This window comes from Danio rerio, chromosome 24, assembly GCF_049306965.1.
Source record: "Danio rerio strain Tuebingen ecotype United States chromosome 24, GRCz12tu, whole genome shotgun sequence".
Classification (NCBI taxonomy): domain Eukaryota; kingdom Metazoa; phylum Chordata; class Actinopteri; order Cypriniformes; family Danionidae; genus Danio; species Danio rerio.
The window spans coordinates 22,357,895-22,372,500 of NC_133199.1; the positions used below are offsets into that span (position 1 = coordinate 22,357,895).

General features: G+C 34.2%; 1 protein-coding gene across 10 annotated transcripts in view; it reads right to left on the bottom strand.

The window, feature by feature from the left end:
* Positions 1-355: 355 nt before the first annotated feature.
* tnfrsf11a (tumor necrosis factor receptor superfamily, member 11a, NFKB activator) overlaps positions 356-14,606 on the bottom strand; it is a 25,221-nt gene continuing 10,970 nt past the window's right edge. For 2 of the 10 annotated variants that reach the window (XM_073940626.1, XM_073940630.1), the window contains exons 7-11: positions 12,261-12,365; positions 12,119-12,168; positions 6,215-6,914; positions 5,878-5,958; positions 356-2,559 (exon numbers count right to left, since the gene is read on the bottom strand). In XM_073940626.1, coding sequence (XP_073796727.1) covers positions 5,903-5,958; positions 6,215-6,914; positions 12,119-12,168; positions 12,261-12,365 — 911 coding nt within the window. In that variant the 3' untranslated portion in view covers positions 356-2,559; positions 5,878-5,902. Of the gene's footprint in view, positions 2,565-5,877; positions 5,959-6,214; positions 6,915-12,118; positions 12,189-12,260; positions 12,366-14,606 lie in introns of all 10 variants that reach the window. The other 8 variants (XM_009297366.5, XM_073940629.1, XM_021470302.3 and 5 more) reach the window with 5 other exon arrangements.

Here is a 14,606-nt window from a genome sequence, read left to right on the forward strand (position 1 = left end):
GAACCACATTAAAACTAGTCATAACTTCCTGTTTTGGCAGACAGAATTCAACAAAACATCTCTGTGTTTGTTTCTGCTGCATCCCAGACTCCGTCAGCTAAACATCAAGCAGCCTTTGGTGGAGTTTCTTTCTCACCTCACGTGGAGTAGACTACAAAGTTTGCATCGAATCGCGACAGCTGGGAGCGATTTACGGCTATTTATAAAGACTTATGTCAACATTGGTTTTACTCGAATACTGAGGCTTTACCGCACATGTGGTCACTGGTCAGTGATGCACAAGCAATAAACACTGCTTATCGCTAAACCAAATAGCTTTCTCATTCCATCACACTCATTTAAGGGAAAGAAATCGTTTCATACAAACAAGCTTTATTTACAGTAAAGGGTGGGGAAATCACTAGTCGTATATAACGATTTTTCTAAATCACTAGGCCTTATATACATTTAGTGCTTGTGGAAAATGTCCATATACATATGTTCTGGTTCAGTCAGACTGACATGTCGGATAAACTGCACAAAATGACAAGATAAATAACAGAAATAAAATTTACATTTCAAAATTAGATTTTATTCAAAAAATAAACACCACAAATCAACTTCCCTGTTTCTTATTTTCATTTTACTTGCTTAAAGAGATAGTTTACCCAAAAACAAAAATTATAGACCATTTCCATGTGGTGTCATTGGCCCATGAACATTTCCTGCTTGTTATCAACTTCATATCTGTAACAAGAGGTGATTCAATCAGAACTTGATGTTGTAACAGCTATCGTAACATTATTTGTCAATATGTGGAACTTTTTGGACCCTCAGAAGCTATGGAAATTTAAAATATAAAACAGGAAATACGTCAGGACCATTAAATTCACCAAAATGGTCTACAAAACAATTTTGATTGGTTGAGCTGCTGTAAAATACAAATATACAGTTCTTGGCCACCATTACTCCATCAGTGACAAGCAGAAGAGTCTTTTTTGCTGCAGTGAAGCTATGGTTTACAGTGAGCTCTTCAAGCTGTTATAAATTCACAGTAAACCACAAGCTGTTGGGGCTTATTGCTTTTTTCTGTCAACATTTACTCTCCCTTCAGTTGTACCAAATAATTTTGTAGAATGATCAAAACATTAGCCATTGACTTTCATAATATATTTATATTTTTCAACAATATGTCAGTGGTTTTGGGTTTTCAACATTGTTTCAAATATCCTTTTGAAGGTTTGGAAGTCTTGAAGGTTTAGAACCACTTAAGGGGTGAGTAAATTCAAATATTTGGGCAAACTGTCTCTTCATCTAAGGATAATAGTCCCATCCACACCAAAGAGTTTCATAAACTCTTAAAAGAAAGCAAAATTGACACCACATGATAACCATGTTTTGGAATATTTCAGACCTATAAAAACTTCCACAACCAGTCAGAATCCACCCTAAATGCATGGAATCCCAAAGGATAAAAAATAATAACTCTAATCATGACTTTTTAATTCCATGTTTGTTTGCATAGCAATTCTTAGCTGTAAACTTGGTGTAAAAATTGAGACAGAAAGATTACGTTTTCAAAGTAGCAAACAGATTTCGCACAATAGTGTTTATACATGGGAACAGTCACAATAGTGAGAGTTTGCTTATTGCGATACTTCCTATTGCGACTCAATATTATCTCACAAATATAGGCAGAAACAGGCATTCACATTAAAAACCTTGAGCATTGAAACAGCAGCTGAAGCTTTCTCTTTTAATTAACAGAATAGTATGGTTCATTGCGTTCCCAAATGTAGTTATTAATCTAGTTATCATTCTTGTTGTGAACAGGCCTTCAGTCTTAGATACAACCATCATCCTAAAACGCTTCTCTCCATGAGGTATAGTGCGACCGATTAGTTTCAGAGCAAACGAAAAGAAAAAGACAACAATAAGCACCATGCTTTTGTTGTGATGGCTGCGTTTGTGCTTTTGCTGGCTGTGTCTTCATCATTTTTGGCCTGAGTTTGGCTTCTCGTCGCATCGAGCCACTCTTCATTTGGCTCCTCAACACAGAGATTGTCTGAAAATGAGACATTCAGAGGTTCAATGTCCTTGACTTTTCTTGTCATCAGCTCATTAGCATCCACACCAGTCGAGAAGTACCTAATTTATAGCATATAAATACATAGGTCAACAAATGCATAGCATTTTTTCATGAAATAGCACTCTAAGTTGCTATAAGGGCTATCAGACGCCAATCACCAATCAATAAACATCATTAATTCCACTTTAGTAGGAAATCTTTAATGTTGTTTATTTCTGCCAGGACAAGTCACTGGTCATCTCCTGCACAGGCAGTTGTTTCTCCAGGCGTGCGTTTCGGGTTTTGGCCGGCGGTGCTGTGCTACTGTTGGATTTGGGTTGGTTTTGAAGGCTGTCCTCGTTGGATTCCTCCTGGACGGGGCAGCTGAAGGGTTCGTCTGTTCCTCCGCTGCTGCCTAGCGATGTCTGGCTAACATAAACCACGATCACCTCGCCGCTGAAGTTCATCACCTGCCCGCTGGAGATAAAGGTAGTGTTGTTGTTTCCTGTCACCTGACCTGACACAAATAGACAACACTGTTAGCAGTGTTGAAATGAGAGAGGCAGAAATAGTACACAACATTTCCGTGAGCTAAAAATGAATTCCTTTCCTGGAGACAAATTAACATCAGTGCTATTTTTAGGATGACTGATGTGCTGTTTTAGTGTTTGGAAAGGTTATTATAAGCTCAAGATAAAACCGTAATAGATGTTTATTTAACCCTTCCCCACTTTTAGAGCTAGTTTTGAAGATTTTCTTGAATAAAATGTAGTAGTTTTACAAATATAAACTAAAGTACAATGTAATTAAAACTAGAACTAGTTTTTCTTTTTAAGAAAATGAACATTATTATTAAAACTTAACCCAGTGGCAAAATAAAATCTAATAATAAAAAAGCTAATTCAAACTCTTGACTTAATAATAAACTTTGGGGTTTATTTTGAATTATTAAATATAATACTGAATTTATTAGGTGTGGGTTTGAGTAAATATTAATATTTGTTTTGATAATACTTTGTCCAAATTTCAAATAAAAATAACATAATTTAGATGGTTCTTAATTAGAAAATGACATTTGGTTAGAATTACAAAATCAAAAAATTTATAAAAATGTGTTAAAACATGAAACCATTTGAGTATTTTTATTCATTTATTAATTTTATTTTCGGCTTAGTTTATTAATCTGGGGTCGCCATAGCGGAATGAAACACCAACTTATTCAGCATATGTTTTACGCAGCGGATGCCCTTCCAGTTGCAACCCACCACTGGGAAACATTTGAATATTTTATGCAAGAAAAAATTCTTGAAACATGTTTTGACATATATGAACATTTTATCCTAATACAGAAATTGTAAATCCAGAGAAACTTATTGGTGTCTGTGAATAATAGATATGAAACATAAGAAATATCTATATTAAATGTAATACTAACAGAATTAGAAATGCTGGCTCTGGTTTTAATTTCAAAAATGTATTATAAAATATTATATATATATATATATATATATATATATATATATATATATATATATATATATATATATATATATATATATATATATTATTATTTAAATTTTATATTATATTATATATAGCTATTTTAGGACTAAAACAAAATGATACTATTAAGAAACGTTTTATATATTTTATCTCAGGTAATGTTTATTTTCTATGTACTGAAAAGGTCAAGTTTATGGTTTTAATTAACAATAGAAACACTTGATTTCTTTTTAAACAACCCGATTAACACTCCAGAATATTAAACAAGAAAATTTTTTGAGCTGAGCATTTTTTATAAATCATTTTGCATTTTGTCATACAAGGAAACTGCTTTATACTCTTACTATGTCAGATATTTAGTGGTCTACATAAATACAAACGACAGGCTATTAATGCCACATCAGCACTGACTAAGCAAAAAAAGCATATTGGACCCCTTTTGAGCAACAAAACTTCCTTCCACTAAAACCTTCAACATGCACAATCGAGGTGTTTCCTATTTTTCTCTGAATATACACACAGACTATCAGTGAGTCACAATTCACACATCTTTTAGTCATTTGCCGCTAGTTCAGAATGGTGGCCGTCTGCCATCTTTTTCACAAACACCATTTTACTGGAATGCCCATGACCCGAATGTGCCTGATCTAATTATTAATACAAGGCCAGACGCTTTGTTTTACAGTGCTGGGCTGACTGTGTGTTTACATAAGAAATTATTTATGAACAACATGCATTTATTTTATGTTATTAATAACAACAGAATGAAATGTAAGTGATGTAGACACGGTCAAAGGAACGGGTATTACATCGGTGAAATTTACTTTGCTAATTCTTCTGATTTTGTTACGATTATAAAAATGTAAAAGTGTATTTTTTATTGCTCGTGATTCAGTAAAAACAGTATTTATATCATATTATTAAAATTTAAAATAAAAAATATATATTTTAAAAACAGATAAAAACAAAATGTATGTATATATATATATATATATATATATATATATATATATATATATATATATATATATATATATATATATATATATATATATATATATATATATATTTATATATTTCCTAAATGATGTTTGACAGAGCAAGGAAATTTTTACAGTTTGTCTAATAATATTTTGTCTTTTGGAGACAGTCTTATTTGTTTTATTTTTGCTGGAATAAAAGCAGTTTTTAAGTTTTTAAAAACAATTTTAAGGTCAAAATTATTAGCCCCTTTAAGTAATATATTTTAGATTGTCAACAGAACAAACCACTGTTATACAATAATTTGCCTAATTACCCTAACCTGCCTAATTAACCTAATTAACCTAGTTTAATTTAATTAACCTTTAAATGTCACTTTAAGCTGTAGAAGGGTCTTGCAAAATATCTAGTAAAATATTGTTTACTGTCACCATGTCTAACATAAAAGAAATCAGTTATTAGAAATGAGTTATTAAAACTATAATGTTTAGAAATGTGTTGAAAAAATCTTCTTTCCGTTAAACAAGATTTAAAAAAAATTAAAGACTGCTTTTATTCCAGTCAAAATAAAACAAAGAAGACTTTCTCCGGAAGAAAAAATATATATTATCAGACATACTGTGAAAATTCCTTTGCTCTGTTAAACATCATTTAGAAAATATTTTGAAAAGAATAAAAAATTCAAAGGGGGGCTAATAATTCTGACTTCAACTGTGTTTGTATAAACATACACTTTAAATTGTGCATTTATAACATTTTCTATACATTTTATATGTGTATTTATATATGCATACTACACACAGAATTTGTATGTAAACAAACACACACGTCCTTACACATGCTTATAACTCCAATATATATTAAAGAATTGTCATATTAAATTGTAGAGAGCAGGCATGAAGTTCAGCTGTGTCCTTTTCATTTTCTGTCAGCGTCAGACTCAAACTGATATGGCTACTCTGATAACAGCTACTCTGCCTCGGCTGTGTAAATACTGTCAATCAAACTGTGTGTGTGTGACGATTTTCCTGGTGACGTAGAGCCAATCCACGAATCACAACACATTATGTTAGCTGACCAATCAGAGCCTCTTGAGGGCAGGCTTTTGGACGAACTAGGAAATATGATTGTCGTTTTCATATTAGCTAAGTAGCTGTATATATATTTTTTTTTTTACATTTTTTGCAAGCATTGCTTTGCATCTTATAAACACAACCCAGCCTTAAAATTACACTCTGAACTAAATAATGTTTATTTATAACCCTTAAAAAAAAACTTAAACTTAAAAATACGCAATTCTTACGTAAATCAATTATTTTTTATCCCATTCACCTACAGTGTCTTACCTTAAAGGGACTGTTGATCAAGAATTTAAATTCTGTCATTTGCTCTCCCTCCACTTGTTCCAAACCTTGACTTTCTTTCTTCTGTTGAACACAAAAGAAGATATTTTGAAGAATGTTGGACAACAGTAGTCATTGATCTCCACAGTACTTGTTTTTCTTCTATGAATGTAAATGGCTACCAGTTTCCAACATTTTTCAAAATACCTTTAACAGAAAAAAGGAAACCCATAAAGGTTTGGATCTACTTGAGGGTGAGTAAATGATGATTAAACATTACAATTCATGAGAACTTTCCCTTTAAAGCAAACACCCAGCTTTTTATTTAGCATGTTCTTACCAGATGTGAGAGCAGAATCAGAGCACTGATTCTGGTAGTCCTCATCTGTGTCCAGCTCGGACAGTTTGTGCTCATCGCTGTGGATCAACGAAAGGCCCTGATCGTTATCGCTGACCGACAACAGTGACGGAATGGTGGTGGAGTCTATACTGCAGCAGCGTGGTTCATTCTGTCTGTACGACCCTTCAACTAGACCTCGATCATCTCTCATCTCCGACATGGCGTCCTTTCCAGCGGGACTGCTGAAGTCCAGATAAAGCTCCTGAGAGCGATGGAGATGAACGTAATCGCATGCAGGCAAGCCGTCGCACAGCAGAGGCTCTTTCAGGATGATAACCTGCTCGTGTTCTGCAGTTTCGTCTCCAGTCCTGCAGGAGCAGCATGTGGCTAAACCTGTGGCCACCAGCTGACTGCAGTCTTCGTTTTCTCCCACCTCTACAGGCTCCTTCGGAGCACAGCTGCAGGAGCTTCCTGACAGGGGTGATGATGGTCCACATCCGGAGTCCTCGCTGGAGCCACCTGATGAGGTTTCAGCACAGTCCTGATCCTGGTCTTGGTTGGTGTAAGGCAGCAGTTCATCAGAGATGGTTATGTGGGTGCTGGGACAGTTGATGAGGAATTCAGGAGGGGTCAGTTCTTGGCAAATTAAAGGGAGGGTTTGGGGAGAGTGGCTGCAGTGGTATGAGTTCGTCAGAGTTTCCTTGGAGAAAGACAGATGGGTGAGTTTTTATTGGTTGATGGGTTTTAGAAATATGCCAGTTTGAAGGTGTTTTTTTTAGCAGTTGTTAGGACCTTTTAATACTTTGGTCACTTTTTAAAGGTGGCCTATCACGCAAGCAGTGGTGGAAAGAGTAGTGAAAAATCATACTTAAGTAAAAGTATCTGTTGTTCATATTACTCAAAGTATGAGTAAGAAGTAGCCCCTTTAAAAGTACTCAAGAGTAGTGAATAGTGAGTATTACGCTGTAAAAAGCTGATGCATTTACAAGTAATTTGTGGATGTGTGTAAACGTAACATTCTGTAGTGCATTTAGTCATTGCTCAGCAGGCACACAACGTCATAAGACTTTAATATTAGGTTAGATTTAGGTTGTGATGCCAGATGACCAAAATTCATTGTTTAGCCAGCGTGTAAGGACAACGTTATTTTGACGTCAAATAAATATGTGAAATGACGATGATATTTAGTTGATTTTAACTTGTGTTAGAAAGTCGAGCCAACATCTTAAACCAGCGTCATATTGACGCCAAATTTTGATATTTATTTGTCAGGTATGACAACAAAAATCCAACGTCTGACAGACGTAATGGTGATAATGTCCACACAACGTCAAGCTGTAACATCATTAAATTTTGATATTTGGTTGATTTTAGGTTGGATGTTTTATAATCCCCATAGATAAATAAAAAAAATAATAAAGTAGTGACTGCAGGTTGAAGGACAGTAGTGGAATAAAATTACCAACACAGCACTAAAAAAACGAACTTAAGAGAAAGTAAAAAAAACACATTTTCAAAACTACCTAGTTAACTACAATTCCAGAGAAAAACTAGTCAATCACAGTAATTTTAATATTTATTGTTATTTTACTTTACACTACTGCACGCAAGATCAGCTTTTGGAAGCTGTTTGAACAGAAATGTGTGTAGTAATGCTGTGTACACGGTCATATTAGAGAGGTATAAACACTAGTCCTTTTTTTATTAATTGATTTTTTTATTTAACTGGGATCCAAAACCCAGCAATTTCGAGGCTAAATGCACGTAGCTGTCCCGTTATCCCCACTCACCGATATTAACTGACAGACACGTATTACCATATTTCTACGTATTTTCATGTCCACATAATTTTCGGTAACATGTAACAATAACGTACATGAATAATGACATATTAACATGTAAACTAAACATTACTATATTATGAATAAATTATAGGCCCACACGCAGATTTTCCGCAGATTTTAGCTCATCTTTTATTCTGTTTATTTACTTGAGTAAATGTGTGTAAATCTGTATTTATTCAGTTTTTTTATTTAATTAAATTAATATTATTGACTAATATGAAAATGTTCACCTGATTTATGTACAATGCAGTTTGCATAGTAATATTTTCTGTCTTTTAGTAGAGATATTATATGAGAGACTTGCTTGGTTTACCAAATAAAGTGAATCTAATTAAATTTGCATTTTAAGCATTAAATAAAAGTTACAAGAATATTATTTTTTATTTCATATCTTAAGTTTTTAGTTATGATACTCCCAAATAAATTCCGCAGAAATGCACAGATTTTTACCAAAATTCATAGCTAAAAACGTCCGCAGATTCCGTCTGGCCCTAATTATGAGTTAAGTCGTACACTAATCATGAACTAACTTTAAGTACAACACGAGTCACAAGAGTTCCTGAGTAAATATCAGCTACCTACATTTCCTATTACATGTACTAATTGACATTTAAGTTTAATTGTAAGTGGTACACTTTGTATTTCTTAGATTGGTAAAATTAATTCACTATATAAAAACTGCTCAAATCACCACTACTGCATACAGCCAATAGACAACTATAAATAATTGCTTTAATCACACAAAAGGAGTTGTAGTTTGTGGACGATAAATCATATTTATTTTGTACAGTAGTTATAACGGATTTCCATACAGCATCATATATATTACCTGTATGGTGGGCTTCTGTTCACATTTGCCATGAGTAGATGTGTAAGAACTGCACAGCATGTTAAACGTGTGGGTGTGCACTGAGAACTTTGTAACATCATTTGTGTGTGGCTCATTTATTGTTATAGAAAGGCTGAATAAACTCTACAGCAACTACATCTAATAGCCAATCAGAAACTTCTTGGTTCAGTTTTAACTTTAGTATATGTGACTGAGGGTTTTTGCTTTATCAGTGTCCAATATTGTGATGTTTATATCTGACAACTGACACTAGGGCTGTATCCGAAATCGCGTACAACTAAGTAGATAGAAAAGTATGTTCTATACAGTACGAATGGGAGTAGTATGAATGGAATTGGATGTACTCCATCTGCCATTTTGTCATCATAACGTGATTTACCCGCTTCAGTCGAGTCACTTCACTCCTACTCATAAATTCTCACATGGTGCATCCTGCGATAGAGTAGCATCCATCCGATGCACACTGCAGAATCTCACCGGAAGTAGTAGCTTACTGTCTCGCATATTGTTTTTCGAATTCTATGAATTCGGAAATACTGCTCGGCTCGCATACTGTTTTTAGCATACTATGGAAGCAGGGGCGGGCTGGGACAAAAAAATCAGCCCTGGCACTGTAGACACACCAGCCCACATTACCACAGCCTCACCCACAGACACGGACATTCACTACTTATATTAGTGTACAGATGGTAAAATAATATAAGCAGTACCACATGTAATATATATTTTAACATTTAAAATATGTGACTGGAATAAAAACATTTATTTTCTTTTTAGCTTAGTCCCTTTATTAATCTGGGGTCGCCACAACGGAATGAAGCAGATGCCCTTCCGGCTGCAACCCATCACTGGGAAACACCCATACACAAAAATATTTTAGTTAATTTTATGCATTTGGCAGCTTCATATTTTAAAGCCAATTTTTTGCTTTTTCTGAGCTTTTTACCACCTCTCTTTTTTTAAGGTCCCACGTTTAAAAAATGGTCCGGCCCTTCTGGCATTTGCCAGAATTGTCAGATGGCCAATTCACCCCTGTATGGAAGTATGCTGCCTGAGTATTTTTCTTAAAGAGCACATAGTTTACCCCTTTTTATGATTTAATATTAATATTAGGGTTCTTGTGAGTGTGCCAGTTTAGGTTCAGTTCAAAAAACAATTCAGATTTTTTATTATAACGTGTTAAAAAGTGTTATTTTTAGGTTGTGTACACAGCTCACTGTTTTAGGGGTGTGTTGCTTCACATGAAAATTAGTTTCAAATTCCCGCCTAATGTAACAAGGGGGTGGAGCCAAGAGCTCCCCAGCCATGTGTTTGGCAACAGACAGGCTGACAGAGAGAAGCAGCATATGAGTGAGAGGATCAGCATTCAGCCATACATGTACGACTGGAACACAGACCAAGCAGAGAGTACACTATCATTTGTGTCTTTGTATAGTTGTACAGCCAACTGTGTGCTAGTTCCGAGCTTGTAGACCGAGACTAATAACCACGCAAACTGAATTAACTTTGACTGAGGGACCGGATGACCTGCTTAGAGCCGCGACACGACACACCAGACATGCACATTCGGATGTTATTTAAAATGACACTATTCAGATGGAGCTGGGAGTTTTTTTTTTGTGTCCCAAATTGTGGCTGGGCACCACAGACAGCCGCCGACTTGAAGCGCCGTTGTGTGTACCCTGATAGAAACCTATGTTTAGAATACTAAAATCCATGGTGCTGCGTGGCCTGACGCTGCGCGTCACCGAGCGGCGCTTTAGGTGTGTGACCTGCAGGCATGTTCGTTATTTTATTTCCAATGGAGCAACACTCACATGAGGCAACGCGCTCACACTTCTCAGCTGCACCTAGTTAAGATCACAGGGAGCTTCTGTGCTCGCGAGAAATGCAAATAGCTGAAGTTTAAGGTAGAGGCAATGAAAAGTACATTAGTTTGCAAACCTACCTACAAAAACTATGTTACAAACAATAATTCTGATTACAGCGATCATGTGGTGAATGTTGAGCCCAATGAGCCTTGCATCTAAAAATAGAGCAAGTGTGTTCCTTTAGTGACATCGTTTTGACTCACACGCTGAAAATGGGGGACGTGAAACAAAAAACTGAGGATGTGGTGACGCGTGCCTGTAAATCAATATTGGTGGGCGGAGGAACTGCACTCCTTTGTCAAGTTGTGGTCGATCTAACAACCGCTCCAATTGGTCCACCGTTTTTATGTTGTTAAATTGAAAATTGTGTATATATCACCCCAATATGACTGTCTATACACTATACTTACACACGTCTGTCCAAACAGCTTGAAAGGTAGATTTTTCACCATAGGTGCCCTTTAAGCCACATGGCTGAACCAGCTCATTTGCATTTATGGCACAGACACAAAACTAATTCCCTCTGACCCTATAATTGATATTTTCAACAGGGTATAATAAATGATATGATGAGTTTTTTAAGCTGTAACTTTACAGACACATTTTGGAGATAGCAAAGGTTTATTTTACATCTTATAAAAAGGGGCATAGTAGGAGACCTTTAAAACTTTGAACACAATTCAGATTACCAACATTTGTCTTTGCAAATCTGAGATTGTATCTCACAAATTATACCTTTTTTCTCAAACGGTCAGAGAAAAAAAAAGTCACGACTGCAGTAAAAAAAAAAAAAAGACAAAAGCTAGTATTTATAGTTTACCCCACTAAGTATTTATAGTTTACCCCACTAAGTTTTTGTTTAACCTCAGAATTCAGAGTTTACATCTCACAATTCTTTCCTTATTTCTCAAAGTGTGACTTTGATTGTGGGTTTATACCTGATAATTCAGACGTTTTTTTGAGAATTTAGATAAATTTACAATCACAAAATAAAAGTTAAAATAGTGAGATGTTAACTCACAATCATGACTTTATAACTTGCAATTACAAGTAAAAAGGTCAGAATACACAGTATTAAATTGCTTAATTGTACAATTTTTTATTGATAGTAATGCAAATAAAAGATTTGACATCTGTCTAGGTTTAAATGATAACATTGTTTTTTGTGTTTTAAAAAAAAAAAGTCACTGAATTCATTCTGCACTTACGCAATGGAAAAACACTTGGAAGTGTAACTCACATAGACTGCTATTGTGCTAAATGTCTGCGTAGCTTTAAAAAGTGGCCAAAGTATTGTGAAATTGGTTCTCGTGACTATTAAAAAAAATGGATTACTTACCTGTTGATTTCTAGTTCCTTTCAGGTTTTGGACGCACGTGCGTAGATTTACTGTTGTGTCAGAGAATAAGCTTTAATCAACAACATAGACCAGAATCTATCACAAACTCATGCAAGTGAATAAGACCCTGAACAAAATTTACCTGATAGGAAGTTCAGCTTATCCTTGCAGCAAAACAAGCAGAGGACGACCAGAGAAACCACGATGATGACCGAGAGGATGGCCACCACAACCCAGGGCGTCATACCTGAGGAGGATTCATTCATCACAATCATCAGTAATTTATCATAGGTCATCATAGAGAGGCAAGTCTTCTTTTTGTCTGTTGCTCAATCACATTTATTGCTCTTGGATGTGTGGCTTTTTCTTGAAACTTCTTGAGAAACACATGCAGACTAGTCATTCCACACATCACAGAATTTTTGAAATATTTATTTCCCATGAGTGGCCGTTGTGATTACTTAATTTTAACAGAAAATGGCTCTTTTGAACTTTCTACTCTTCACAGAGTTTTTCACACTGATGAAAGTATGAAGTATTTTTTGATAAAAGTTGACTTACTAAATAATGCAAACATAACATTAAATACAAATGTAATCATAATATAAAAAATCCCCCACAATGATTACCAACCCCTGTATATACACTTACATTTTTAATTAACTGATTTAGCTTTACAAGTTAAGCTGACTTAAATCATCAAGTTTAAATTTGTTTAACTCAAATATATAGTTGAGAAACAAGACATTTAAAAATGAAACCATTAATTAGAACCGTACTGCCCTTACCGTGACAGCACACAATATTTCTGCAGCTGCCTGTTTTTATTATTAATCAAATAACAAAAGGACAAAATCACTCACTGCTCTTGACTGAAAGACTTTAGCTATAATTACAGATTTTTCTCACAGTGAAGATGCTTAAAGCACTGTTTGTTTTATATTTTTATTTCATTGTATTTACTTTCTTTTCCTTATTAACAGGGAGAAAAATAACTATACAGAATTATTAGTCCTCCTGAATTATTAGCGACCTTTTTACCCCAATTTCTGTTTAATGGAAAGAAGTTTTTTTTCAACACATTTCTAATCATAATAGATTTAATAACTCATTTCTAATAGCTGATTTCTTTTACCTTTGCTATGATGACAGTACATAATATTTGGTCCCACTTTATATTAAGTGGCCTTAACTAATATATACTTACATAGGAATTAATAGTTTGTTGCAATGTACGTATTGTGTAAATACATGTATTTACTGTGTACTTATGCTTGATTAAATACATGTATGTAACTACATCTGTAATTAACTTTTGTAATTACATTTGTAAATACACTGTTGACCATCCCTTACACCTTAACCCACCCTTAAACCTACCCATGCCACCAAACCTGTCCATAACCCAACCTCTATCCCAACTCAAAAGCACCACAAGTGTTCTCAAATACATTATAAACACGTTAAGTACATTGTATTTATTTTTTATGTAAGTACATAGTAGTTAAGGGCACTTAATATAAAGTGGGACCTAATATTTTACTAGATTTTTCAATATACAAGCATTCAGATTAAATTGGGTAATTAGGCAAGTCATTGTATAGCAGTAGTTTCTTCTGCAGACAATCAAATATATATATATATATATATATATATATATATATATATATATATATATATATAWAWATATATATATATATATATATATATATATATATATATATATATATATATATATATATATATATATATATATATATATTGCCTAAAGGGGCTAATAATATTGTCCTTAAAATAGGTTTCAAAATATATAAACCTGCTTTTATTCTAGCCAAAAAAAAAACAAATAAGCCTTTCTTCAGAAGAAAAATATTATAGAAAATACTGTGAAAAATGTCTGAATCTGTTAAACATAATTTGGGAAATATTTATAAAAAAGATTTTTTTTTAATTCACTGGCTAATAATTTTGACAACTAATAACGTTTTTATTAATCTTGATTACAATTATGACTAAAATAATCATGATTATGATTTTTCTCATAATTGAGCAGCCAAAATATATAAATGTATTTATGGCGACGCGGTGGCGCAGTGGGTAGCACAATCGCCTCACAGCAAGAAGGTCGCTGGTTTGAGCCCTGGCTGGGTCAGTTGGTGTTTCTGTGTGTCATTAAATTATTTTGGTTCTAAATCTATCTAATGTAAAAAAAATAAAAAAAATAAAAATAGTTAGACTGAATGACATTATAGTGAAAAAACAGAAAAAAAGTTCACTATCTAAGAACAACAATATTCAGCAAAATTTCTTACTTTATCCAGGGCCGTTTATATTTAGCTGCACCATGTTGGTGTTTCGTAACATCTAATTTTGTGAGGTGGGTCGTTAGCCCAACGCTCAACCTCCAACCCTGAAGGACTAGGACATACAAACATACACTCCAGACAATTTAGCTTACTCAATTCACCTATAGCACATATCTTTGGAC